We start from the raw sequence: 27,764 nt of genomic DNA, 5'->3' as shown, positions 1-27,764 counted from the left end.
TAGCTCTATCAAACCAAGATCTCAAATTGCGATAAAGGATTGCTAAAAAATAATCATGTTTCACGGATAATAGGCCCATGCCCCAACCAACATTCTGAGAAAAGGGTATTTCAGAATTATCACAAATACTGCATGATAAGAAAATGGTGAACTCGAGAATCAACTGCTTTTATCAGTCCTTTACGTTGCTCACTCGTAGGATACGGGACTCTCCGTTCTTCTTCTGTTCTCAAATCCTGTAAACTTCTTGTTTAGAGTCATCGTTATATCCTATAGAAAGGAGTTCGCTATTTATTACCCTCTTGTTCTTTTAGAACACTTTTATTTTGGTTAAACCGCTGTCTCTTTCTAGTCCCTGTAAGAATATCAGGCGAGTAGGCACCTCACGTACAACCCCAGATATGAAGCAATCATGAAAATGATAATGAATATAGTGCAAAGTCACTGATTCAAGGGGCGATTAATTATAAGACTTTTCAACGTTAAACCTGAGCCTCAGTTATACACGAGAAGAAACCATAATCCCTCATTGTGAGCATTTAGATCATTACGAAAGAGGAGCTATATGTCAAAGAAAAATTTTATATCTGGCACTAAAGGTGCAGGGGATAATGGTATAAATACTGGCACCGTCGGTTTCGGCAGGTCAGTGCGTCCACGGTAGCCAGAGTGAAGGGTCGCGTCTTTTCGAGCTCGGTTAGCTTGACACGTTGTTCTCTCGCCGAGTCAGCCAGGGGGCCAGAGCTACATTCTCGATTATTCTCTTCTTTCTCGCATTTGATTTCAAGAAACATTCTGCACGTATACTGGACGCCTTACCGAAGGTATATTGTTCCCACTGCTAGCATATAGCCTGGTATACGTGAACCACTGGCCAGGTCTTTATTGGCTGCATATAAGAAAAGGCCTTCCGTTATTGATTTGTAAGACGTCGACGGTGGTGGCCGGGTGCGAGTTGGCGCTTTGAGCTGGCAGACGCAGATTAACACCTTTCAATACCGGTGATCTAAGGTAAGACCTTTTCGTTTATGTCTCTGCTGTTGTCCTGTTCTGTTGCTTTGCTATTTTCACATTTTTATTTATTTTTTATGTTTTTTCTCTTTATATCATTACGAAGTCATTATGGGGAAATGGGGTCATAAACAGGAAATTTCCTTAGACCATGTCCATGGCAAAACCTTCCTATTCCCAGACTCAACATATCACAATTTATTCAGTTCATACATTTTTTTTTTAGATTGTTGAGATTTTAAATGGAAATCGTGAGATATAAGTCTAATATCAGATTGTGAATGCTTTTTTGTTAAAGGTAATTTGTTCTCTATATACATCAATTTGTACAAAATGTAATTCTTTCAGAAATTTCCCACTTTATTTCCATTGCAATATTAATTACAGCGATTAGGTCATTTACAAGGTTCTCTCTCTCTCTCTCTCTCTCTCTCTCTCTCTCTCTCTCTCTCTCTCTCTCTCTCTCTCTCTCTCTCTCTCTCTCTCTCTCAGCCTGGAAGACAAATAGCAAAGGAATTTTTTGACGAGCTTCTTGCTGTTTTGAATTTTTAAATTACATAATTTACGAACCTGAAAGCAATGAAGGTGGAGGAGAATTCTAGATCCTCTGGGTGAAACAGAACTCTCTCTCTCTCTCTCTCTCTCTCTCTCTCTCTCTCTCTCTCTCTCTCTCTCTCTCTCTCTCTCTCTCTCTCTCACTTTTCATTTAGATAATTCAGCGCACTACAAATGCTTGAAATCCTTTATCCCCACGATACTCGGCTTAACTAACAGGTGGTTTTTCAAGTTCACTTTTCGGTTGCGTTGTCCTGAAGGGTTTAGTTTGTTAGACGGTGTTATAATGGCAAGTGAGTTTTGATGCCTAGACGTAACTGAATAGGGAACATCATGGAATTAGCAATTTTTGGTTTTATGAGAGATGCCGATCATAAATATGTATATATATGTGTGTGTGTTTATTTCATTGTACAATACATGCATACACACACACACACACACACACATATATATATATATATATATATATATATATATATATATATATATATATATATATATATATATATGTGTGTGTGTGTGTGTGTGTGTGTGTATACACTGCATAAATACATACATACATACATACATACATACATATATATATATATATATATATATATATATATACTATATATATATATATACTGTATATATATGTATGTATGTATATATACAGTATATATATATATATATATATATATATATATATATATATATATATATATATATATATGAACAGCATCTCTAGATACAATCACATACGGACATATAAAATAAAATAGACAAATTTACAAGACTGCAAATATACACTGCGTAGACATTCATGTTCTTAATAGCCCCGTACACACTTTTATACATACATAGATACATGCACACACACATATATATATATGTGTGTGTGTGTATGTATGTATGTATGTATGTATGTATGCATGTATCTATGTATGTATAAAAGTGCGTACGGGGCTATTAAGAACATGAATGTCTACGCAGTGTATATTTCTGTTCTTGCAAATTTGTCTATTTTATTTTATATGTCCTTATGTGATTGTATCTAGATGCCGGGCAGAGATACCAGCACGAGAAATTGCTGGTATTTCATTAAACATTGCGATGTAGCATGAAAATTAAATTCATGTTCTTTGTAAAAGAAGGCTAGTTGATAAGTTAGCCAATGCAACATGTGTTCGTTGATATTTCCCTTAACAAACAACTTATCCCTGTAAGTTTACACGTGTCAAGTTGTAAGTCACGAAATCTATCACGTGGCCCGAAAAAAAAAAACAAAAAGGAAAATCCAAATAAGTAAAATAAGTGAATAAACTGTATCCGAGATGTGATGACGCAATGGCAATATGCTCTGTTGAGTTGCCATGTTGCACCATAAGGAGTTGCTTGATTTTACAGCTTAACTGTAGACGGGTTTTTTTTTCTGACAGCGTTATCGATATCAGTGCTTGCAGTATAAGTTTGATAGGAAGTTTTATTACTGAGATTTTTTACTTGCACATATATATATATATATATATATATATATATATATATATATATATATATATATATATATATATATATATATATATATATATATATATATATGTATGTATATATATGTATATATACATATTTATATATATATATATATATATTTATGTATATACTGTATATGTATATAATATATATATTATATATACATATATATTTACAGATAGATGTATATATGTGTATATGTAAGCCTACATACATACATATATGTTGGTTTTTACGTCTCTCTTTTCCTCTGTTATCGCATATGAGCTTTCTGTTCCGTGGACCCTTTAAAGTTTTTTTCTGTTTTTTCATTGGAAATTATCATAAAAAAAAACATTTTCATCACGGCTTATTGCGGTACTTCTGTTCCTTTCCCTACCTTTTATGGTATCACTGAGGTCTCTGAATATTACTCGCCCATTCATCCTCTAATCATTAGTCATCGTCCTCAGCACCCTCCAGTCCCTCTGGCCTTGCTATTCCATACGCACATGTTTCTACTCTCCTCGTAAGGGGATAGTGCCATCAGTGTACCTCACCCGGTACACTGTAGGCATCACTTAAGGCTCTTTGCAGCGTCCCCTTAGTTCCTCGTTGGACGGGTCGGTACCGTTCTCGGTTGGCACTCGGCTGGGCCCGAGTTCGAGTCTCCGGCCGGCCAATGAAGAGTTAGAGGGATTTATTTTCATTTTTCGGTATAATGTGGTTCGGATTCCACAATAAGCTGTAGTCCCATTGCTAGGTAACCAATTGGTTCTTAGCCATGTAAAATAAGTTTAATCCTTCGGGCCAGCCCTAGGAGAGCTGTTAATCAGCTCAGTGGCCTCGTTAAACTAAGGTATACTTAAAAACTTTGCAGCGTCCCTTCAGCCCCTAGCTGCACAACCCCTTTCATTTCTCTTGCAATATCTCCTTGCATATTCTTCTTCTTCCATCTTGCTTTCCACACTTTCCCAACAGTTGTTTCAACATTATTTTCAGCGCTCAATGACCTCATAGATCCCATCGCTTGGCCTTTGGCCTAATTTTTATGCCCCGATGCCAGTGTTTCTGCTCCTTTCCCTCTCAGTCAAAGTCGGAAGTTTTTCCTCGAGTTTTATTCAATCGTCTGTGAGGCCGCTGATGTAATCCTAACAATTATCTTTGGATAGATTAGATGACACTCGGCTTTTCAGTTCCTCCAAAGTGCACTTCTTCTCTCTCCTTTTTCTAATATTCCTCCAAAATTTATCATACTGTTCAAGATTCTGGTTCGTGATATTCAGCATTTTTAGACTTACAAGAAAATTTTAACATTTCGTGGAGAGATAGTAAGAGCTTGTTAATTCCTGCCTATAGGAAACTGGTCGCACTCTTCAGTTATCTCATTGGTTTTCTGTCTCAGCAGCTACTTCAGCTTTGTGTAGAACTCATCCAGTCTTGTATGGAGTACGGTTTTCCCAAGTGGGGAAGGTCTCCGTGTGGTACTTGTGAATAGGTTTAAACGAAATATTCTCCATTTTATCAGTTTCCCATTTGTGACTTCCAGACGGGATTCTCTTTACCACTCTTTTGATCTTACATTCTTTAAAATTCTAAATAATATCTGAATGCTAGAAAGCTGAAGAATCATTATATCTTTGTTAAGATCTCATTATGGTCTTGGTTAAATCCTTTTCTAGAAAACTTAGCAAGCTTTATATTTCACATTTATGACTGTCGGGGCACCACCTTCAAATTTAAACGAAACTTATCTTCTCTAGTAAGGAGCATCATTTTCATGTCCGTGGAACCTCTCCAGAGATGTTTTTTTTTTTTTTCCTGGAGAGATTCAGATCAAAAGCTCTCTGTCCAGTTTAGTGTTCCTTCAGTTATTTCAAGAATCAATTCGTTTCAACTCTATCATAGGGTGTCGTATCTCTATTGCTTCTGTAGCTAACATTCTAGCCAGGTTTCTGGAAAAAAAGTTAAGTATACCTTAGTTTAACCAGACCACTGAGCTAAGAACCAATTGGTTACCTAGCAACGGGACCTACAGCTTATTGTGGAATCCAAACCACATTATACCGAGAAATGAATTTCTATCACGAGAAATAAATTCCTCTCATTCTTCATTGGCCAGCCGGAGAATCGAACGCAGGCCCAGCAAAGTGCTAGCCGAGAACGATATCGACCTGTCAACGAGGAACTTCCAGGTTTCTGGAGAATATATATTTATATATTGCATGCCGCTTAAATTTGCTTGAACACTTTCTGCACGCTGAACTTACATTCCCACCGATACTGTAAGAAAGTTATGTACTTCGGATCCGGGTACTTGGATAGGGTATCCACACCAATCATTTTACAAAAAGGGGAATTCTTTGTCTTCCTCTGTGGCTCCACTATTTAGGAGGTACGTTAGCTATCCTCTAAGAAAGAAATTATTAACCCACCCTCCTTAGTGTGAACGAGTCTGACTATGCCTGCAGTGGTATACGCAATATGAAAATTTAAAACAAGTAATGGGTTAAGGATTTTAAAGTTAGATTTTGATTCAGACTCAAAAAAAAAAGGATGAAAATACGGCAATGGTCCTAATATCTGATTTTATAACAGGGATGTGGGTGGGAGGATACTTAGGATTTATAGGTATTGACCCGCAATTACTTGAATGGATAAAAAGTAAAATGGTCAACACTTCCAATGTAAATAAAATAGGAATTAAAACTTCTGCTCAAAAAGTATTCACAAGTGAATATATTTGTAATTTAAAAACATATTTAGATGAATAATAAAAACTGTAATGTAGTGAATCAACTTTAATTACTAATTTTATTTGTGTGAATATATTATGATGTACATACAATATTACAAATTGTAAGAACATAAAGAACATTACTGTGACTTTCGAACCCCCTGAGAACTAACATCATGTCACTGTCGTCTTACTATCTGCTCTGAATAGATCTCTTTATAAAAGAAAACAGAAGGACTTCGAAAACAAAAGACATCCGAGAGCTCCAGTTCAGAGAAAACCGAGAGGCATCAAAATACTTGTCGTGTCTTTACATGATATCCTCAGAAGATGTGGTACAGAAAAAAGAACACAGGATGCCGGTGTGCTAGGGGCGGTTTAAGTGTATCATTTTTTCTTATATTGATAAAAAATGAATTAAAAATTAATGCAATGTTTTGAATTCACAAGACAACCATGGCTAATGGTAATAACTTACTGGAGTAGCGATAAATCTGAAGGGTGATGTTTTAACTCTTTCGGGGGAAAGCTCAAACTGATCCCCAGAACAATGATAGTTACTCTGCACAAAAATACGGCATGGCTCAGTGGTAAATCACCGAGTTGTTTGATTGACTGATTGATTTATGATTGTTTGGTCTAACGACCTGCCACTGGAACCGTTGAGTTATTCAGTACCACATTGGCCTTCGCGAGGTCTTTGGTTCCATTCACGCTGGCGGGCAGTCGACCCAGCTGTGAATTATGTAGTCGCAGCGTTTAGCTGGGAGTCAGAGACTGGGGAGAAAGTTATTTGTTTCCGTTGTTTTAGATTAAGCCAGCAACATGCCGGCACGGGCTCTTGCTTCTAGAGCAGCCCTTAACATCGTGAGAAAGGAAAAAGTCACCCTCAACTCCACACTCCTTGGTATGAGAATCTGCAACTTCGTTCGATGGTATGAGACTGACCTTGACTTCTTTTACTTTATACAACAGTGGTTCATCTCCCTCCCAAATTAATCCCTAGCCGTGGTCGCTGAATGCAAACGAACCTAACGATCGTGATTAGAGAAGAATTAACTCAGGGCTCTAAACAAAGCGTGCGAGGTCTTCAATAATATTTATTCCGACTAAAACAACGTCTCCTGGAATATCAAGTAGCTTACTGAGCATAAATCTGAATGAATCACTTGCGCTTTCCAAAATGAATTATCTTGAAGTCATTCTGGTGGAGTAATCAAGATAAATCCTAGTTCTTGACATCTTTCAGAAGCTAATGATGCTTTCAGAGCAGACTAATCGTGATAAAAATACGATTCATAAGATGACTGAACATAAAAGAATGAATTTTTTAAACTTAGAACAAACATTACTTTAGATGTCAAAGAGAAACGAAAGTCGAAAAGAAACGAAAGTCATGAGATCACTGACTGATAAGGAAGAAGAAAGACTGCGCACGCACACGACAACAAGAACTGGGAATAGACAGACAGACAGACAGAGCTTCTCCATCATCAATTGAAATACAGCCACCGAAGAAGCGTCTAATCTCGGAAGAACTGGAGCTTTGATTATGAGCCTGAATAAAGCTGCCGATACGTCAGGCATCATGTTACAAGAATCGCGAAGGCCTCAGAAACCCGCGATAGACACCACTGTAAGATCTCTCTTAGAATGGAGAGTTGCTGACTCTTTACAGACGTCAAGGATTAAAAGACACACAGATGTACGTGGTGAATCTTTAATTTATTCTTGAAGGTTGCTGGGCATGTGGAAGGTCACTTCAAGAGTCGAATAATAACAGTATGAAGACGCTAGTAAGGTTATTTGTGGCTTCAGTAAGAACAAGGAGGAAAAATCACAACTTCTCTTCGTAAAAAAATCCGAATACGTCCTTGTCCTCAAAGTGACGGACAATATTAAAAGACAGCGAACCAGTAGGAATGGTTCTCGAGAGCTTAGGCTTAGGTAAGCGACTGATTAGGCATACACACGTACATAAACTTTCTTTGTGACCTGTCTTTTGTTTAATTTTTTGCTCTTCCGCCATTTATTTTTCGTCTACCAGGCATACATATGTGCATACATATATACATTGCGATATACAACTTTGTTGCACAGATATTCATTCTAACAACAACACGGAAAAGCTTACCAATATATTTAGCAAGAAAACAGCAATAATGGCTTTATTTGGTGAATTATTGCATTACATAATCAACGCCGTTGGATTTATAAGGTCTCTGTTCACGCGTTGCTAATATGTACATACGTTGGTTCTTGTTATTTATGTTGACATGTATTAGCATATTCGTAACAAATGTTGAAATGCTTAATAAGCATAAAATTGTCAAGTTTCTACGATTTTTCTCCAATTATTTTCCGTTGAGCAGGTTGTACATATCACGATACAAATCTCTATTAAGTAGCAGTTATTCATTTCTATAATTATAATGCTGAAATACATTCATTTTAATGAAAAGACTCGAAAATATGTCCGTTATATAGCGTACGGTAATGTTTTTCTCGTTAATTTTATGCTGAAGAGACAAATAATAGCAAACACTCTACATCTCTCTTGACCACTGGAAATGAGGAACTACAAAACTACACATATGTGAACAACAAAATAGTTTAAATCTAAGTCAACAAAAATATAAATGAAACAAATTTCATAATCAGGGTAAGAAAATAATAAATACGCTAATTTGCCGTTTTAGTTTCCTGTAAAAGAAAACTGTTGAGATAGCTACTTGTCCGTTCGTCCGCACTTTTTCTGTCCGCCCTCAGATCTTAAAAACCACCAAGGCTAGAGGGCTGCAAATTGGTATGTTGATCATCCACCCTCCAATCATCAAACATACCAAATTGCAGCCCTCTAGCCTCAGTAGTTTTTATTTTATTTAAGGTTAAAGTTAGCCACGATCGTGCGTCTGGCACCGCTATAGGTGCCAACAACACATGCTACCACCAGTCGGTGGCTGAAAGTTTCATGGGCCGCGGCTGAGAGTTTCATGGGCCGTGGCTGAGAGTTTCATACAGCATTATACGCTGTACAGAAAAGTCGATTGCGCCGAAGAAACTTCGGCGCATTATTTACTTTTATTTTTTTTACCTAAAGCGGTTCTTTTATTATTGCCTTTGTGTAATGTCTCATGCAAACATTTCCTTATGTCTGTTTATACTCACGAGACAGATTCTAGACTTTTAAAGAGGAATTTCTTCCATGATTCATCAGTTAGAAGATCAAAATACTCTTTGTTTAGGTATATGCTAAGACATGTTTGTTCATATATTCATATATATATATATATTTGTATAACAATTTGGGAACTCATATATACAGTGTTGAGGGTGAGTCCTAGAGAAATATTTGGGTACCAGTGGAAAATTTGTTATATCAAAAAAGATTGATAACTTATCTTAACAGTTCTGCTTGCTCTCTTTCTCTCTCTCCCTCTCTCTCTCTCTCTCATTCTATATCTATCTTTCCCTTTCTTCTTCTTCTTCTTCTTCTTCTTCTTCTTCTTCTTATTATTATTATTATTATTATTATTATTATTATTATTATTATTCATTATTATTATGAGGAGGAGGATGGTGGACGTGTCATTTCTCCCCTACCGTCCCGATCCCCTACCTACGGCGCCCCCACCCTGGGCGGACAAACAAGTTTGGAAGAGGAGGGTGGATGTGTTTTGTCTCCCCTACCCTCCCGATTCCCTACCTACCCCACCCCCACCCGGGCCGGACAAACAAGAAAGATCTACTCGGCTTTTATTATTATAAAAGGTAGATTTATTATTATTATTATTATTATTATTATTATTATTATTATTATTAAGTAGCTAATTTACGATGAATATGAGTTATGCTATTTCCATTAGTTTCAGCCCTTGCCTTATAATGCTCACGTTAAGGCTTATTGTCCATGAATATTTTGTATTTAATCCTTGTCAGCAATAAACCTCTCTCTCTCCCTCTCTCTCTCTCTCTCTCTCTCTCTCTCTCTCTCTCTCTCTCTCTCTCTCTCTCTCTCTCTCAAGCACAAACACTCACGCACTTTCTCCCTTGAAAGGAAATTTAATTTCAAAGATAAGTAACAAAAAAATTGAGGGATTTGAACTTGAACGAAACAGGATTTCTCAGAATCCAAACAATAGCGTCTGAGAGTCTGAGAGAGAGAGAGAGAGAGAGAGAGAGAGAGAGAGAGAGAGAGAGAGAGAGAGAGACTTAGCAGAGGGCAGAGTTTTACTCAGACAATTGCGCCCTCTGTTGCAATAACGGAATTCTAGATAGCACTCGGTCGTTAGTCTACTTCTCTGGGAAAGAATCCAAGACAGACATCTTCTTGCCATCTCATTTTTATTCATCTCTGTCGTCATTTGCAGTTTTAGGAACGTGGGTGCTTTTCCTGGATCATCTGGGTGAGATGGTGTGTTGTCCCTAACAGCATTAGAGAGTTGGTTTGTTTAAGATCAGTTATTTGACTCCTCTGTATCATTCATAATCAAATACTCTTACGAACAGTTTGGCTCTTGTTGCTATAGGGTTGTTGAAACATATATATATATATATATATATATATATATATATATATATATATATATATATATATATATATATATATATACACACACATATATATATATATATATATACATATACATAGGTATATATGAATATATATTGTCAATAACTCATTCAGACGAAAAGGTCTTTCCTGGATGACATATGACTTACACAAAGCTGCAATGTACCTTTTTCAGAAAATCCATTACTCCCACAATCTAGCTACCATCGACTTCAACACCATCGACATTATCACCAACATCACATGCACCACTATTTCATACAATAAGGCATCGTCGTCACCCCCGCTGCCTTATGGAAATCAACATCACTATCGCCATATTCCTTACTTACCATCATACCATGCTAACAAATTTAAGCCCCAGTCATAGAGGAGCATAAATTTTCTCATTGGTCTTCTGAAAACCTACAACGGTTTCCAAGATTATTATTATTATTATTATTATTATTATTATTATTATTATTATTATTATTATTATTATTATTATTATTATTATTATTATTATTATTATTCAAGAGATGACCCCAATTCATATGGAACAAGCCCACAGAAGCCATTGACTTAGAATGCAAGCCTCCAAAGAATATGGTGTTCATTCTAAAGAAGTAACGGAAGATAACAAGAAATACAGAAAGAAGAGATCAGTTATTAAAAAAGAACAAATAAATTAGCAAATTAATAAATAAATAGATGGAATGTAAGAAAATCATTAAAACGCACGGAGAATTGTATTAGGGCAGTAATGTATTGCATCACCGCATCTTCACTTGAACTTTTGAGGTTATTATCGTACATCCTCAGGGAGACTGTTCTATACAGTCCAAAAGAGTGATGAACAAATGGCCTCTGGAACTGAGAAGTTCTAAGATTATTATTATTATTATTATTATTATTATTATTATTATTATTATTATTATTATTATTATTATTATACAAAAGATGAACCCTGTTAATATGGAATGTGTTGTTTTAAGCGCTGCTCTTGTTTAAATACCAGTGATTATGAAGATGATGAATTGCATAAATGCTATTGCGTATGAGCATGCGTCATCTAGGATTGTTCTGTAATGCAAATGAGTAGCTCTAACAAGTAGCATATTCTTGGAATCAATGACCTTCGTTGTTATATCACCATTACGTAGTACTAAACCAGCATATTTATCAATTAATGGCTCTTATTAGAATTGTAAAAATGATTGTATGGAAATCTTGAGGCATACATCCAAACCTTTTTGTTATCCCCCGCTTTGGGCAAAAGCCAAGAAGAGAAAGTAAAAGATAAAAAGATCTTCTGAAGTATACGGTAGACAGTAGGCCTATACGGTTGACTCCAGTTTCAAACTGTTTGATAACAACCGTAGACCTAATGTCATACACTTGCGCAGAATGCGGTTGTGGACGTCTCTAACACGGTCTCTACGAAGCTAGTTGCGTCTGAGGGCTGAAAATAGCTCCCGTATCACACAACTTCATTATCCGGTGAAAGTGATTCATATTCTCTCGCTTTCTCGCGAGAAGAATCTTGACGAACACTCACGATTTTTAGAATAATCAACAATTTCTATATTCAGAGCATCAATGCACGCTTAACTAAGAGTAATTTTAACTCAGAGTTCACAAACACGAGCAGAGAAGGCCATAAAGAATCAAGTTCAAAGAAAGATGACAAAATTATCTCACGCTCTCTAAACAAACATAAAAGGGATTCTGAGACAGCATGAGATGGCTCTTTCATTTGTGAACAGATACACGAACGGCACAGTGTAAGATTAGAAACAATAAAAGGAGAGAGAGAGAGAGAGAGAGAGAGAGAGAGAGAGAGAGCACCATGACTGTTGAATCAAAGAACCATTTACCCTCTAATTATCCCCTTAGGACCTGGATTAAGTAGGTCAAGACAACCCGCGTAAATTGTGTAAAAAAAATCACCCATTTGCTAAATTGGTGAATTTTTACTTTTTGCTCCTTGAAGCCTTTGAATTCCTGAGAATGTTATTTAAAATCTCTATAAACTGGATATGCAGAATAAATACAGCTTTCTGAACGAAATGGAGGTTCTTCATTTCTTCATTGAGAATTGTTGATGTTTTTCACTTACAATTCAAAACTCTTTTAGCGAATCTGGAAAGCATATTATATCATAGTTAATTGTTTATATACGTACACACATTCGTAGATATATAAATGTGTCAGAGAACTGACGCTAGAGAAGGAATAATGAGGTGAAATAGCGCGTGTAAGCGTATGTGTGTGTGAATGTGAGTTAAATGTTACTGCATGAATCCATGCTCATGGGTAATATTAAGTGACACCACTATACTTTCATATCATGTTGCATGATTATGTTGGTTCCAGTACTTAACTCTAACAGAAGAATCTATTTGTACATTTCATCATCTCCTACTGGAGATAACCAGACTTCAGTCATGGGCTAAATTTACGGGGCGACAGTATAAGTTGGCCCGGCTCCCGCTTCTATCCCCGCCAAAATTGAATTTGGTAGGTCCGTGGACGGCCATGACACGTGTGTCGGCACGTGAGCATGAGAAATGGCTAATGCGTCGCTGGCTACACTGTACTACTGTAGTTCACGAGTAGTTTCGTGGATGGAAAGAATGCCTTCTCTTGTTGTCTGATTCTTAGATTATGGAAGCTCGTAAAGTTGTCATTACGTAGTTGATCTCATATGAGGATGACGAGCGGTGAATATCTGCTTTGGCGTCTAGACCATGTACGTGCTCACTACACACAAATAGATACACGCGCTCTTTACACCCGCACACACACACACACACCACGCACGCACGTTTTTGAAACTCACTTGTTCTCGTAGCTGGTAGCATTTTGCTGCTTTGATATGCATGGGTGTGTGATTGCATGTGTGTGTGTGTGTGTGTAAGCGCGCGCGTGTGCATGCTTATTCAATTGTATTCCCGCGCGTTCAGTCACATTTTAAGCATTTGTTTAATAAAAGTAAAATGCATTCTTACCCTACATTCATAAAGAATATACATAAAAACGAAAAGACAGTGCAAGAGAGAGGGAGGAAGTGTGTAAAATTGCAGACTAATAGCACTTTCGATATTCAGGTATCCAGGGTAAGAATTGCAGCTATCAAAGAGTGGTCGCTTTCCTTCATGATCAGAACCAGACTTTGAGGAATATGCCTGACTACGCCTCTCACGTTTTGCAGTATTACTGAAGTAATATTTTTTAGGCTGAGCAATATGAATCTATGCGAGCAATAGGTTCATGTATCCTGAAAATTTAATGAAATAGTAAGTATTTATGAATGAATCATTGTTTAAGTATTATGAATGAATCAGTACTTAAGTATTTACGTATGAATCAGTATTTAAGTAAGACCTGATATCTTTTCCCCTGTAGAAAAGGCGGGAACTAAAGGGGTAGAGAATTCTTAGTCCCAACAAACCTCCAGAGATGAAGTTCCTAGGCCCATGCCCTTTTCCCGATGATAGAACCCTTTGTTCTGGAGCCCTAATGTCCTCAGAAATGTCCAGCTCTCTCTGACACACATGAGTCATACGAGTTATATGAGTCATAAGGTTTTGCAAGGAAAAAGTCCTGAAGATGATGAGCAGTCATCGAAAATAGTTACCACGGTGTGAGAGAAGCAATTGTTTTGACTTTAACATGACTTGTAAGAGTCAGTTTCATAAGAGCTCTGGTCAGCCCAGGAGACTACGGGAAACTTCATAACACTGAGAGGGAAATAATAGAAATATTAGAAGTCAGGCACACTTAACAATGTATATTTAAAAAAACTTGTGTGTGTATATATATATATACTGTATATTTATATATATATATATATATATATATGTGTGTGTGTGTGTGTGCATATATACTGTATATATATATGTGTGTGTATGTATTTATACTAATTAAAATCAAGCATCAGTCATATATTTTACAGGAGCTATTTTCTTGACTCTTGTCTATATCTTTCTTTTATCTATAGGGAAATTTCTCAGAAATATAGATAGGTATACATATATATACATATATATACTGTATATGTATATATACATATATATTTATATATACACACATGCATATACATATACATACATACACACATATTTCTGAGAAATTTCCCTGAAGATAAAAGGAAGATATAAAGACAAATGGAACTCAACAAAATAACTGCTGCAAAATATATGACTGATGATTGATTTTAATTAGTGTACATACATACATACGTACGTACGTACTCATTATATATGTACCTACTTACATGAATATATATATATATATATATATATATATATATATATATACACATAAGTATATAAATATATAAATATATATACATATAGGTAATATGCCAATGGCAAATCCTCAAAGGCATTTGTTACTATGTGGTAGGGATTGCAACTACCAAAGTATTATTCCCCACCCCACCCCCATCCCCCGGCACCATAACACCCTGTACATCAAGGAGAAAAAGTTTGTATGCCAACCACTAGAAACTCTTCAGTTCGTAGTTGGTGTCATGTGATGGGAATTGGTAGGGTGGCAGTGGAGGCTGAATAGCTCTTCGTTGGGTAGAGTTGTGGCTTAGCACTCGTTAGGCCGAGTTCGACTCTCCGGCCGGCTAATGAAGAGTTAGAGGAATTTATTTCTGGTGACAGAAATTCATTTCTCGCTATAATGTGGTTCGGATTCCACAATAAGCTGTAGGTTCCGTTGCTAAGTAACCAATTGGTTCTTAGCCATGTTAAATAAGTCTAATCCTTCCGGCCAGCCCTAGGAGAGCTGTTAATCAGCTCAGTGGTCTGGTTAAACTAAGGTATACTTAACTTTTTAGTGGAGGCTGAAGTAACAGAAAAGAAACAAAGGTCTGAAGATCATAGGAAGGAAAGAATGTTCTTGAAGTAGTTCAGATGTCACAGTTAAAGAAAAGACTGAGTGTATTGAGGGCATTCTCAAGAGAATCCGGAACATATCCTGCAACACTGTTGAAGATGAAACAAAGCCACCCTGCATGGTGTACAGCTGAAGTGTCTTAGCTTGCTAAAAGCAAGTGGTGTAGCATCTTCAATGAGTTCAGATAAAAAAGCGTATATATTTATTCATGTATGTTTGTGTATCCACTTAATATAAGCGGACATATACTGATATTTACAGCACATTGATGCACACCAATCTTCCACTGTGTTAATCCCAGTCCAAACCAAGAATTATAATGAATCAGTTTGTAAATATTGCTCTGTTTTTTCTTTCACGTCCTAATTGAAAAACATGAGCAGACTTTGTATAATACTTGTTTACGTGCGCTTTGCCACATGAATAAATTTCTGCAAGTCAAACCAGTGTTAAAAATTCAAACTGTTGGCTACAAAGGCAGCGGGATTCAAATGAAGACTTTTACACCGAACAACATCTGCAAGATGCATATTAGTAACGACCTTGATAAGGGGTAAAAACAGCAGCAGAAGCTTCTATGGAAGTAGACATAATTTACAAGCAGGTATTAACAATTATTGACTGAAAACAATAGGCTAACAATCTCCCGGAGGCAAATGCAGTGTATTCCTAGACGCTATTCACGTTGAACAGTATTTATTAGTGAATGCTTACCGCGCATGATTAAGCTCAAGGTCTTGGAACAGCAACCGGCCAGAATAGAGACGCTAAGGAAAGGCTGCCACACTCTTCACGAGACAACCTACTTGGCAAAAAGCTTCGGGGAGCCTACATGGCACCCATCCAGCGTTGCATCATTTTCAACGGCACGTGTTCCCCCTCCTGTGGGACCTTAGGCCTAGCTCTGAACTATAATGGATATAGCAAGTATTAATCTGTAAGTTTCTTTATCACTGGTATTTCCGCTCTCTCTAAGCTACCCTACACTTACTGTAACCTCTCTCAAGAGAGGTTCCCGGTTCGATCCCGGAAGGAGATGCATTAATTGGGTCCGTTCCCTTAAAAGTATCGTACCTTTCTTTGCCTTTGCAGTGAATTGAGAATTTTATGGTCAGTCGGTTATAGAGGGTCTTAGGAAGCGAGAGAGAGAGAATAAAAATACAGCGGAATTCCTTTCTTTGAGAATGAAACCCTAAAATAAACTTACGATTATTTCACTTTGGAATTATGAACTAAAAAAGTTGAATGTATCATTTGATTAAAAAAAAATTCAAGTGATGCCAAAAACGACCCCCCGGGTTCTCTAATAGTTCCCGACAGATGGCAATAAATGTCTTTTCAAAGAGAGCAAGACGCTGGCTGTAATATTATTATCATTATTATTACTCAGAGGATGAACCCCATTTACAGTATATGGAACAAGCACACAGGGGCCATTGACTTGAAATTCAAGCCTCCAAAGAATATCATGGTGTTCAATCGAAAGAAGTAACAGAAGGTAAAGGGAAACACAGAAAGAGGAGATCAGTTATTAGAAAAACAGATAAGTAAGCAAATAAATAAAGAAAGATATAAAAATATGAGAATAATCCGAACGTATCTTGTTTGAAGTATTTTGTTTTAGTCCGTTAGGCATTTCTGTCATACTGCTGCCTGCCAGGCACGTCTGCTGCAAGCTGAAGGTTACCTCACCCAGAGTTGGACTAAGATTAAGTCTGGCATTGTGTAACATGAGTTGGAAAGACTTTCTTAGTTGACTAACTTAAAGATGAATAATTGCTTTAATGTGGTTATAGGGGGTCAGGTTAGGGGCTGGAAGTATTTTGTTTTTTTTTGTGAGACAGGTAAAAGGTTCCAGTTCTCAAGTCACGAAGCTTGCCGAATCCAGGTAAAAAAAGTCACAGGAAAAAAGTCGCAGAAAAAAATCACAGGAAAAAAGTAACAGGAAAAAAAGTAACAGGAAAAAAAGCCACAGCAATCTTTCCTAGATAGTGACCCCCAAGGGTTTTAACCCGGTATGTATACACCTTTGAGGCGTGTTTAGTACAAGCCCGTTGATATTTCCGTATAAACATAAACAAAAGACTGTAAATATCAAAAAGATAATGACCCCGAAGAAATATTGTGAATTTTGACCAGTGACTTTATTACCAGCCAACATAAATTAATGTGACTTTATTCCTGTTACTTTTTTTCCTAGCCAAAATTGTGACTTTTTCCTGTGACTTTTTACCGGCCACCAGCTTGCCAATGCTACAGTATTTAGAATGAAAAAAGAAGTTATGCTTAAGTGACATTATTTCTCATAGGCCTAGCACACCGTGGGGTTCGTAAAACCCCCTTTCACTCATACACACTCACACACACATACACACACACACACACACACACACAGGGGGCGTTAACGAAGACAATCTGATAATACGGAGAATCCTCAAATGTGCACAGGGCGCTAATTTGTATGTTTTCTCCATTGTCTTTGCGCCTAACATACATCAGAAGGGAAGCTCTATTTTAGCTGTTTTTTTTTATATACAAAAGATGTGTATCTTCAAAAACGAAAAGCAGTGAAGCAACAACCTTTTTTCTTTGAGTATATAAACAAAATTAAGGTTACGAGCAGAAAGAATTTCTCTTAGTCTACAACTTGTTATCACAAATATCAATCTTAGTCTTTCCATTTTTCTGACGTTTATTACCCATGATAATTTCGACATTGTCAAAAAAAATAACCTTATCGAACAAACGAAAGTTCCAAAGTACAGTGCCCCACCCTAGTTCCACAGAAAACATGGAAAAAATTACTCCAGCAAAATATCTGAAGTGAATGACTGAGAATTGCTTACCAAAGAGGCCCCGATTTGAGTTGAATTGTTTACCAAACAGACTTCGATTTGAGTTAACCTGTTTTACCAAACAGATTTCGAGCTGAGTTCTAGTGCGTTTTGCTTTGGAAATTTCCATCTGCCTGATAGTTTATTATTATTATTATATTATTATTATTATTATCATTCGATACTGAGTGATTGAAATCAAACCTATGTTTAGTTAAGAACTTGAGAATTACGACAACGCCAAACATTTTCTTACTCATTGTCATCACTCAGAACAACATTTCAATTTCTCTGAGTTCATAATCATATATATATACCCTGGTGATAAGAAACTTTAACAATGGAGAAAAGGTTATACAGTTAATATTGTACAATAAATAAAAGCCTTTTAATGATAATTTCCAAGGGAAGCTCCTTAATTTGATATTCTTTTGATATTATAAAAAGTCTCATCTATTGAGATCTCATTTTCGCATGAAACTTACATAATATATCCCTATAAATTTTCAAGAGATGAGGATCACTTATTTCCACTGGCATGGTGGTCTCTTTTGTCGGATTGTAGAGGCCTGGAAAAGGCCTTCATTCTGGACTGCAGAATTTTCATAGTCCTTGGCTGTCTAAAGTAGTGTAGACTATTATTGATATAAGTGTACAGTATAGTTATCAGGATTAATTCAAGACTTCTACAATGTCCTCACCTTTGTTTTATATTAGTGAATACTTCATTATAAAGGCATAAACTGATATTCAATGACGATGGTTATGATGATGAAGGCTGTGACATGACTAACTTAGCAGCAGTTAGTCTGAACGCATTCATCTCACCAATTTTTATTATTAATTTTTTTATTAATTCTAATCGTTACTGGAATTTATCATCACCATGATGCAACGGTCTTGTTTATCACTCGTCACGAATACTGAATGAACAAACTTCTAAGCTTTTCGTTGTATTTTTCTAACAGTAAAGAAACCAAACGGTGGACTTACCAACATGAAAACAATCGTTTTGAGAACAGAATAAGTTAGATAGTGATACTGATAATGACGGGAGAAATAGTGACAATAACTCACTATAACTGTCATCCAGATCAATAACGACAATAATCAAACGTTTACATTAGTGTAGTTTAAAAGGAGGAATTAGTAATCGCTATATTTTAACAAATCCTTATTAAAGTAATTGGCAACATTTCCCGATTCTCATTCGACAAAATAGGAAACAGATTTTCCAATTGAACTATCAGCATCAACCATTCCCATATAACTAGCAGAGCTTATCTAAGTATCTAGCGTGAGACTGTATTTAGTTAGCGTCAAGAGCTGCAGTGTTCTCAGTACAGAATCTGCTGAACAGTTCAACGTCTGTTTTAAATGCTGCATATTTTCTTGCACATTCAAGCACTTTAAATGTTGCTGCATCATGCAGACTTTCTGTTCTAGCAGTACCCCCACTAAGGACACAAGCTTCGTTAGCTGGAATCGCCAAAACTGACGACTGTGAATGTAATCTGGTATATATATATATATATATATATATATATATATATATATATATATATATATATATATATATATATATATATATACAAGTTAACGACCTTAAGCAGCGAACGAATCTATGTATATACAGTAATGCTGCATAACAGCACGATGCACTTGTTAGCACAACCTGTTTTGTGAAGTGTGTGGACGTACCCTTGGTATGGTAGACAGCCAAAAACACTTTGGATCAAAAGACTAGATGAACATCATGGATATAGGACAGCAATGGTAGCATACCAGTCTCAAAACCACGAATCATGCCGGGTTAATTACGTATATAAATATATTATTGTGTGTGTGTCTGGTATATAATTGCCACGTTCTTGAGTGAGCTTTCATTTCCCAGTCCACTGCGTTGTCGTAATTAACCCGGCATGACTGGTGATTTTGAGACTGGTATGCTACCATTGCTGTCCTACATCCATGATGTTCATCTAGTCTTTTGATCCACAGTGTTTTTGGCTGTCTACCTTACCAAGGGTAAAAAAGTAAGTGTACCTTAGTTTTACAAGACCACTGAGCTGATTAACAGCTCTACTAGGGCTGGCCCGAAGGATTAGACTTATTTTACGTGGCTAAGAACCAATTGGTTACCTAGCAACGGGACCTACAGCTTTTTGTGGAATCCGAACCACATTATAGCGAGAAATGAATTTCTATCACCAGAAATAAATTCCTTTAATTCTTCATTAGCCGGCCGGAGACTCGAACTTGGGCCTAGCGAGTGCTAAGCGACACCTTACCAAGGGTACGTCCACACACTTCACAAACTGGATGAATACAAGTCAACGACTTATCGGTATACTGCTAACAAGTGCATCGCGCTGTTATCCAGCATTGTATACATAGATTCGTTGGCTGCATAAGGTCGTTAACTTGTATTCAACATGTCTGTGACATATATACAATTGTAACCACCTAGCCTGTCTTTCCATTGGAAATTTGAGGGTATACCGGAGATGCTGCCTTGTCTCCTTGACGTGCTACGCAGAATTTATTTTCAGTTTTTGTGAGCTGTACACGATGTCATAGCACTGGGGTACATTTCAGACACTCTTTGTTCCGTAGAAGGATAGTGCCGTCGGTGCATCTGAACCTGTGCACTGTAGGCATTACTTACTGTGGCTTCAAGCCCTTTCTTTGCTTTTACCAAACCTCCGTTCATATTCTCTTTCTTTTATCTGACTTTCCACCCTCTCCTGACAATTGTTTAAGCATTATTTTCAACGCATAATGACTTCATAAGTCCAAGCACTTGGCCTTTGGCCTAAATTTCATGTTCCAATTCCGGTTTGAAACTCTTCAGTATATTGTATAATTATAACCAACCAGACATCTAAAAAGTACTTGCCTTTTGTTGACTGAAAAAAAGAAATTCGTCGATATGCTTTTTGATATGATAGAATGGAAGAATGAATTTCAGCCGGGAACCCAGGCAAAACAGCCAACAATAATTTAAATGCGAAATAACAGACAGCAGATCCACTGAAAATGTAGAATTTTAAAAGAGGAACAAGATTTAAGTGTCAATAAAAAAGCGACGGACATTTGAAACTTCTTCAGGATGGTTGCTCTCTTGGCAGCAGCAAATTCAGTAAATGTAGAAAATGTAGAAAATGTACGGCGTGAAGTACGAGGATAATAGATTTCGTAAGTCTGCAATAACTGATTGCATGTAAACTGATGAACGACATTTAGGAAAACTGCGCCTAATCTGGGAAAACTCGACGTAGCTAACTTATATAGCTGTTGTTACTCAGATGGGTAAGCTTATAATAGTTCGAGAAAAGCATGGTTAAAGTATTTGCTCTGTGACGCTGACGCAAGACTCCTTATGGCATTGTCAGTTCATGACGTTGCCAAAATTACATTAATCTCGAGATGCTAATGCTCTCTCTCTCTCTCTCTCTCTCTCTCTCTCTCTCTCTCTCTCTCTCTCTCTCTCTCATGTACGCGGCGATTTACACCCTTTTCTTGAATCATTGTACAAAACAATTTATGAGGCCTGCCAAGTGCACTTGAGAAACGTAGGCTTACTCATTATTATCATATACGTAACTACCATGCCATTGCTTTACCAAAGAAACCAAAATATTTATCGCAAAAGAGTTCATCAAACGAAAATCTCATAAAACCAGGCCTTCATTTTGATAGAAGAAGTAAAAAAAGAAAATCGTTGACTCCTCTGATTGCAAGGCTCCACAAATCCCCTCAATAGCAGCATTTTGTTGGTCTTCCTGTTGTGTCAAGCGCATTGCAGGTTCAGGCTGACAGAATGCTGAAATTGCTTCTCGGTTAACCGCTGTCAGGGGTTCTTGATGGCACCTGATGCCCTTTTATCAAAACTGCATTTATTGATAATAGGCAATCCTTATCATATTTAGTGATAATATCCTTATCATACATTATTTCTTCGTTTTTTTTTTTATCTAGCACAGAAACACCCCTGTTTGGTTTCTTTTGTAAACTAATAATTGCATGGTGGTTATGCACATGATAATAGTGAGTCAAGCGCACTTGGCAGGCCTCACAAAAGGGTTTTCTCTATATGGATTCAAGGAAGACACTTGTGCAAGTCACCGAGTACATGAGAGAGAGAGAGAGAGATGAGCGTTTTGTTGAACCCTTCCATTTGTTGCGATTATGTGAGCTGTATTTTTAAGCAACAATAAACGAAAGGGGTGAATAACTTCGAATGCAAATAAAAACTAGTAAAATTATGCGCCGAAGTTTCTTCGGCGCAATCGAGTTTTCTGTACAGCCGCTAGAGCATATAATCAAGGCCACCTACAACGGATCTATCTTTCGGTGGTCACGGTATAATGCTGTATGAGCCTGAGGCAATTTTGATTCAAGGTGCAAGAAATAATTCAGCTTATTGTTGCTAAGCAAAGGTCAGATCCTCAACCCTCGACTAGATATATTTGTGAGCATTCATTGTTTGCTAGTGATGAAAATTTGTCAGTCTGCCTTTCGGAAATAGACGAGTACATACTTTTTTTTTTTAGTTTGGTTTGTAACGAGTCTGTAGGTTAGGTCATGTATATTAGACTATTATATCACTAGTTCTGATATACAGTTCCTGAAAAAAACGAAACGTTGACGACAATGGTTTATGTAATAAACGATGTATGCCAAAGAGAAGCAATTTTTTCTCACCAAACGCGAGCCAGTTGGAAGCATAGTTTTTCAGACATTCTCTCTCTCTCTCTCACACACACACACACACACACACACACACACACACACACACACACAAACTGAAAATCACTGATTGTTGATTACATGTTAGAGACATTGGCAGCACGTTTTGATAATTGTTCTATTTTAGACATCTGTACGACTGACTGTATGTCAACACGGGAGCTCTAGTCCTATAAGCTAGCCTCTCCTGAGGCAAAATTTAAATTATTCTAAGCTCATTCTGTGGCGCTGGTGATGACTAGACTTCTCCAGACTTTCAGATGCGTTATAATTCTTTTTGTATAAACGCTTCATAAATTGGTCGTGAATGGAAAAATAAACAATTCTTGAGATATTTTACAAATGTCTGAATTAGAAGAGAACAAGCTAGGAGCTTTCGGGAACCTGCGCACAGGCCAGCGTTGTAATCTTTAGTGCAGGCATTTCTAATGCATTAAGAGGAGGCAATCTCAGATCTTACCATTCCTTACTGATAATCGTTATTTATCTAAGGAGTTTGACCTTCAGGCCATGTTAAGCGCAATGCAACTGTGGTCCAGAATTAAAACAGCACCGCTAGCGTCAGGTATCGATAGTCTGTATTGCCATTCATGTTGTCTGTTACTTCTATTTACATTTATTTAATTCCTGTGTTATCTTTGTTCTTAAAGGATAAACGGCTGACATACTTGACGTGAAACCTCAGATGTTAAGCCACTGAAGCCGGGCAATATCACGGCCTACAAGAAAGCCAAACCGGTATTAAGCAGAAAGTTGAGAGCTAGAATTAATAAAAAATAATCATGAACAAAATCGACAACAACAATCCGAAACTTATCAGCTTTACAGACTGATATTGCATTGTAAGCGTTCATTTACCTTCGGAACAATAAGTCTGGCCTTCACGTCTTGGGTCCAAAATTAGAATTTCTGGCAGCTATTGGTAGCGCCAGCATAAGAGGTTGGCAGATGTACGATAATTTCACAAACAGCTGACTACGGCAGCATGACCACCGTAAACAGTGTCCGTCTAACGTGGAGCACAAGGTGCAATGTAAACAAAGTTTTCATTCATTAAGGTTTTTCTAGAGACTTTTCATTGAGAATGAAATCAAGGTTGTGTTTATATACTACGTGAGACTATAGTTCCCTCAAGATAAGCGATTCAAGAAGCCTATTGGCTGTTAAGTGGTGTGAAAAGATCATATTTTACGTGATGTAACTGAAATCGTTCTGCACATGCGTAAAAGCCACGCAGAGTTCAAGACCATTGTGCAGTAGTTGAGCACTGCATTTGAATATATCACCACATTTCTGAAATTACTTTCGAGTCGCATGACTAGACCAGGAAGATACGGTGCTCTCACGAGCCTCTCCGCTGTGGATGATGCCAGAGACGAAGACAATGACGTTATACATGAAGCCGACGTCATGGGTCCGGCAGCGTCAAACGAACCTGTGAGTGGACCGTAAATGTTTATTTTGAACTGTCGTCATTGCTCTAAACTAAATGCTGCCTGGGGTATTCCCAGTTAGAGTGAGAACGAGCTGAAAGTGATTACAGTATAAGTGTTTGATAAGGGTATTTGTACTGTGCGTGTATTCTCAAAAAGAAATGTAACCAGTTACTTAACTGTCGAGGAGTTTAGTTAATCAGAGATCGTTTGGGCATTATGTAAAAAAAAAAGACCCTTAATTGTTAATTGTTGATGTATAGAGCATATTTTACTTATATTTTGGCTTGCACGACAACTGTTGCTTACCAATCAAATTAGTTCTTGGTGTGTTTAATTAGCGTCACAAAAGTCTCGTAAGCCTGCTTGGGAATTATCCAGTTTATGGAGGCCTTCAACGCCATTCCCTCGGGGTGCTTAGTTATGTTTTCTTCATTCTTAGGATTGCCAAGAAAAAATTAAAGCTTTCATATGATCATAGAAGAGTGCTGGCGTATTCACCTGTTCATTATCAATCATATCATTAATTTATATGTTTCACCTTCATTACGGTGCTGAATAATCCTGATGGGTTCCGGCGCATGGTCTTCAAGACCTAAATTTCATAATCAATCAATCAATCAATCAATCCTCCTTCCTCCCAAAGCATCTAATATATATACTGTATATATATATATATATATATATATATATATATATATATATATATATATATATATATATATACTATATATATACTGTACTGTATATGCATCCTTCCGTCTTGGCAAGTGACCAAACCGTATCAAAACACTCTGAGACATCTCTCTGGCCGTGGTATGTATTTGACCTTTTCTTTGGTGCATTTCCACATTTCCTTTTTCGTTCACTGGCGTTCAGAAATCATATGACACTTCTGTATAAGGAAATTGGCTTGATACTAGTTTATGTTCCAACTCTTGCTTCCACTGATATCTTTCTTTTCCCAGCCATTTGCAATGACACGGCTACCTTTCTTGGTTGTAGGCTTCTGCCATTCTACCATCAAATACATTTCCTCTTCAGTACTTGTGTAAATCAATTATTTTCATATTTCCTTACTAATATGCTTACTTCCATCTTCCCAATATTCAATTACTGCCACATTCCACTGTTGTGATTGTCATTTCAACTGAGCCTCTCGTAGAGATTTTCAAACTTTTCGCCGGTCATTGCATCTTCCCTCGCCATCACCAGTTTTTTGTTTCTCTTACCTCTCTATGAAGGGCAAAGATCAACATTTACACTAAATTCCTTTCTAGATATCCAAGCTTTGCTTCAATCGTGAAAACTTTCGACTCCTTTAAAAAGAACTACTTGTATACAGTATACTTCCTCAGAATCTTCACATTGTTCTACTAAGTTGTTTCTTGATTCATTTGTACCAATTACAAATTATTCCCATTTTCCTTATCTAAATTGATGCACATCTTCCTCATCTAAATGATCCCCGCTCTTCCACTATCATTTCCTCCGTCGTGTCTTTTTCTCAGTCGAAATACTGCCAAACACTTTATCAAGTATGCTAAGTCACTGTAATTGCTCTTTAAGACGCTTATAAAACGTGTTAATTAACCTCCTCATTGCTCTCATACAACCTCAAGAGTCACATCGACAGGTATTCTCTAATTTATAGTAAACTTTTCCACCCTTGCATTATTCAAATCTACCTTTCGCCTATCGAACTGATCAAGAAATATTCTTAGTACTCACTCCATCGATTACACAGGATTGTATCTTGTTAAGACTGGATGCTTCCATTTTGCATATTTTAACCTTATAAGTAAAGGACTAGTGTCGAAAGGCCTCGCAGCACTCCAGTGTTTCCGTTTCCTTCGTGGATTTTATCTTTATGTATATATTCATCACGTTCCATATTTTCGTGATTCAGTTATATGTGTGTGTGTGTGTACATATTCCTTTAATTTAATTTCCTTTATCCAATCAATCAGAGGTATTTACCATGATGGACCATCTCAGTGGGTCACACTCATCTTCCTTACTTTGGTTAATGACCATGTAACATATGATCTCAAACCTTGGGCTGTGTCTTCAATAGTTTTGGGTATAAGCTATCTTGCTGAGGTCACACGCCAGCATGCATCCTGTTTTTTTTTTTTATTTATTATTTTATTTAATACCATCGTCTGTTTTGCCTCTTATGATTTATTGGGATTTTCATTTATGTTATGCAATCCAAGCTCTTGCTTCTTTGTAGATCTTCTTCTGTTTTCACGCAAGGGAATTGAATTCTTTAAAAGCATGTTGAGCAAGTTCAAGGCCTACCGACTTGTTTGACATAAACTTGCCGTTTGTTTCTCTTTTGTCGAACAATTACACCCCCTCACATATGTAACAACCGATCTTATCGATCATTAACCGATCACATCTCCCCGCTGCTATCAGATAATTAGCCTTATCAGGACTTACATCTCAGTGAAATCAGTGCCTCTAACTAGACCTAGATGATGGACAGTGTGTTTCTGGACTCAAGTGCTTAAGTAGACTTCGTCGTAATCAGATATTATGAGCTTGACCCGAGCTATCGACCCTTTGCGTCCTTCGCAGGAAGGTTAAAATTGACATGTGGACGTTCCCTGGAGGACCTCCTGTCTCTCAGTTGCTGTTTAAAAAGTCTGGAAACGGGTCATTTTGTTTGGTTGCTTTTAAAGGTTCGTGGTGCTGTTTATTGTGTCACAGAACTTCTCAAGCCTGTGTGATTTAGAAGGCTGATGAGAAGTGAACTTTAAACTAGAGAAGGGCATAAATATGAAAGGAAACTCTTTCACGCACACACACACATACAATAGCTTACTCTAAATCATTCATGGTTAATGCCACGTGAAATATTTTACAGTGATGCCGGCGTTTTCTTGTTCCTAAATCACACATATTCTTGTGTAAATATCGTGCCGAGTAATATTCAGCTCAGTACCTGCACATGCTGTTAAATAAGAGATATTTTAGAGAGGTGAAAAAAAATTAGAAAATGAATAGTTAATCTGTGAATTTCGTTATGGTAAAATTTTGTCCGCTCTTGTGTGAGGGAATCGTCTCCTAATGTATGTAAGGTTATCGACTTTTCGTTAGCTTCGTTCCTTTCCCTTGTTTAGACCCTTCAGAAATTGACTCTTACGTAGTTTCCATTACGAAAGTCTTCCCTCTCGCCGTAGTGATAGTTAGGTGCGCTCAGCAACCTCTTCTTTCAGTAATTATATTTTGCTTTATTGATTGCGCTGTCGCTATGCAGGGCTTCTGAGTCGTCTCAGATGCCTCACGTTTATAGTTTGGCAAGGAACAAGTTCTTCGTTGGGGGAGTGGGTTCCGTTCTCGCCTAGCACCTTGCTGGCCGCGAGCTCGAATCTCCGACCTGCCAATAAAGAATAAGAGGAATTTATTTCTGGTGATAGAAATTCATTTCTCGCTATAATGTGGTTCGGATTCCACAATAAGCTTTAGGTCCCGTT

At 37.1% G+C, this 27,764-nt stretch overlaps 1 protein-coding gene across 3 annotated transcripts in view; it reads left to right on the top strand.

Annotated features, from left to right (window-relative positions):
- The first annotated feature begins 350 nt into the window (after positions 1 to 350).
- Positions 351 to 27,764, top strand: part of Rift (Riboflavin transporter) — a 48,539-nt gene continuing 21,125 nt past the window's right edge. Inside the window, exon 1 of one of the 3 annotated variants that reach the window (XM_067087860.1) lies at positions 351 to 1,011. Coding sequence is in view for 1 of the 3 variants with exons in the window: in XM_067087859.1 (XP_066943960.1) it covers positions 24,161 to 24,283 (123 nt within the window). In the remaining 2 variants the exon portion in view is untranslated. Of the gene's footprint in view, positions 1,012 to 23,803; positions 24,284 to 26,771; positions 26,970 to 27,764 lie in introns of those variants that run through there. The other 2 variants (XM_067087859.1, XM_067087861.1) reach the window with 2 other exon arrangements.

The sequence above is a fragment of the Macrobrachium rosenbergii genome, chromosome 44 (assembly GCF_040412425.1).
Source record: "Macrobrachium rosenbergii isolate ZJJX-2024 chromosome 44, ASM4041242v1, whole genome shotgun sequence".
In the NCBI taxonomy this organism is placed as follows: domain Eukaryota; kingdom Metazoa; phylum Arthropoda; class Malacostraca; order Decapoda; family Palaemonidae; genus Macrobrachium; species Macrobrachium rosenbergii.
The sequence above is the reverse complement of the archived record's forward strand: the minus strand, read 5'-3'. Positions and strand labels throughout refer to the sequence as shown.